General features: G+C 50.5%; 1 protein-coding gene across 29 annotated transcripts in view; it reads right to left on the minus strand.

The window, feature by feature from the left end:
• The window catches only part of LOC107092344 (CUGBP Elav-like family member 2), a 312,350-nt gene that overhangs the window by 194,136 nt on the left and 116,216 nt on the right, over positions 1–1,998 (minus strand). The window contains exon 1 of one of the 29 annotated variants that reach the window (XM_015386754.1): positions 1,303–1,675. The exons of 27 other annotated variants lie outside the window; for them this stretch is intronic. In XM_015386754.1, the coding sequence (XP_015242240.1) occupies positions 1,303–1,379 (77 nt within the window). In that variant the 5' untranslated portion in view covers positions 1,380–1,675. Of the gene's footprint in view, positions 1–1,302; positions 1,676–1,998 lie in introns of those variants that run through there. One more of the 29 variants, XM_015386768.1, reaches the window with a different exon arrangement.

The raw sequence follows: 1,998 nt of genomic DNA on the forward strand, positions 1-1,998 counted from the left end.
CAAGGATATCTTGTCTCGAGGCAAGACGTAAAAATACGACGAAAAAAACGTCCAAAACATACGAAATTACGGTGCAAAACTTTTCGTACGATTTCGTACGAACTGATAATGAGAATACACTGAGGAGGCAGAAGCAGAGATACAGAAAGCAACTATTCTGATAAATAGTTCTGACATCATGCTGACCGGGCTTTTTTTTTCTCATTTGGTTCTTCTGGTTTTACTTTAAACCTTAAAAAAGTGCAAACATTCTGCAGTGTTAGGATGCAACAGAAGATGGAGGATTTCTGCTTCAAACTGCATTTTGCTTTGGAGCATTTTTATAAACAGGAAGGAAAACCTGCTCAGATGTGATTATTTTATTGATCACCAATCAGCAAAAATGATGGAACCCAGCAGATCCTGAATCCGATCCGGCCTCTCTTGGCCCATTTCTGACCTGCAATGATTAAAAAAAGCATCCTGACTCTGAGGTTTTTGCATTAAACCAAACCTCTGTTTATTTTCTACATGCTCTTGGTCATGTTTATGATTAAAAACACTGACACTGTTATTATTTGACCGACTGATCGCAGATCAGCGCTGATCTCTGAGAAATGAGTCAATCCTGATATTTTCAGGATCTGAAAAAGTGTTCCAGCCTCTATAAGCAGAGATAAATCAGAATAATTTCAGTGAACAGGATGACTCAACAGTATTCTACTAATTACTCCCATCCATATGGAGGTAAGCAGTCATCACAGCAGCATTGGTCCTGATCGGGGAGTTTTTTAGGAGTTCTTATGCAGGGAGTGACATGGAGAAGAGTGAAGGTTCCTCTCTGGCTGATCCATCAGCAAACAGGATGGGACAGAAGTGGGACATGAGGAGGAACACATGACTGTGAAAGCTGCCTTTGTCTGTGAGCTGCAGGAACGGAGGAGTTTAACACAATTAGAGCAAAAACTCAATTAAAGGACACGGGATGCACCCCCCCACCCCCCAAACCAAGGGTCCAAAGTGAGGAAAACAGGGAGCAGGGCGTCACCGGTCACCGCTCCACTCCTGCGCTTTACTGCTTGATTTAGGGGGGGTATGCGCCCCCCACCCCGGTACAGAGTCCCGAACGCGGCGCTCCGATGATGATGATGATGATGATGATGAAGCTGCTGTGTTTAAATGAGGCGGCCGCGTTAATTCCTCATGATGGCGATCATCCATCAGCATCAGGGGTCCGCGAGATCCGGACGCTCTGACCCCGATCCCCCCACCCCCACCCCCCGGACCCAGCCCCACGGAAAGCAGCAGAGCAGCGGAACTTACATTCTGTCTCCGGGGACCAGCAGGCGGCTCTCCACCATCAGGTCGGGCAGAAAATCCAGGCTGTAGGCTGAAGTCATGCTGCTGTCTGAGCCTGTGCGCGCGCCTCCGGCGGAGCCGTGCGTCAGAGCGCCTCCCCGATAAATAAAGGAGCGCCGCTGTGGCCAAAACTGCGCCTGGAGACGGAGGGGGACAGGTGCAGAGCAAAGGCCTCCCTGAAGGCGGTCAGTCCAGCCGCGCGCTCTGTGTCCGCATCCAGCTGTCCTCACATCCTCCTCCCGCTCAGCTCAGCCGCTCTGTCGCTTCTCTCTCTGCTGCTTTTTTCTTCCGTCAGTCCTGGAAGATCGAGCCGCTCTGCAAAGCGCAGCTGCCGGAGCGCTGGAGGAGTCAGGAGGCGTGGCGCTGCAGCGGAGCTCCTTAAATGGACCCGAATGGGAGGCGAAGGGAGGGGGGCTCAGCTGGGGGCCCCCAAAGTAATCACACCCTTCAGCTGTCCCCTAAAAATGTCCAAAAAGTCACCAGGGCGTTTTCGTTCGAGCCCTTTTAGTCCACTGTCCACCATAGAGTCCACTGTACCCAATAGAGTCCAATGTCCACAATAGAGTCCACTGTCCACCATAGAGTCCACTGTACCCAATAGAGTCCAATGTCCACAATAGAGTCCACTGTCCACCATAGAGTCCACTGTACCCAATAGAG

Source organism: Cyprinodon variegatus, unplaced genomic scaffold (genome assembly GCF_000732505.1).
Source record: "Cyprinodon variegatus isolate N-32 unplaced genomic scaffold, C_variegatus-1.0 Scaffold376, whole genome shotgun sequence".
NCBI lineage: Eukaryota > Metazoa > Chordata > Actinopteri > Cyprinodontiformes > Cyprinodontidae > Cyprinodon > Cyprinodon variegatus.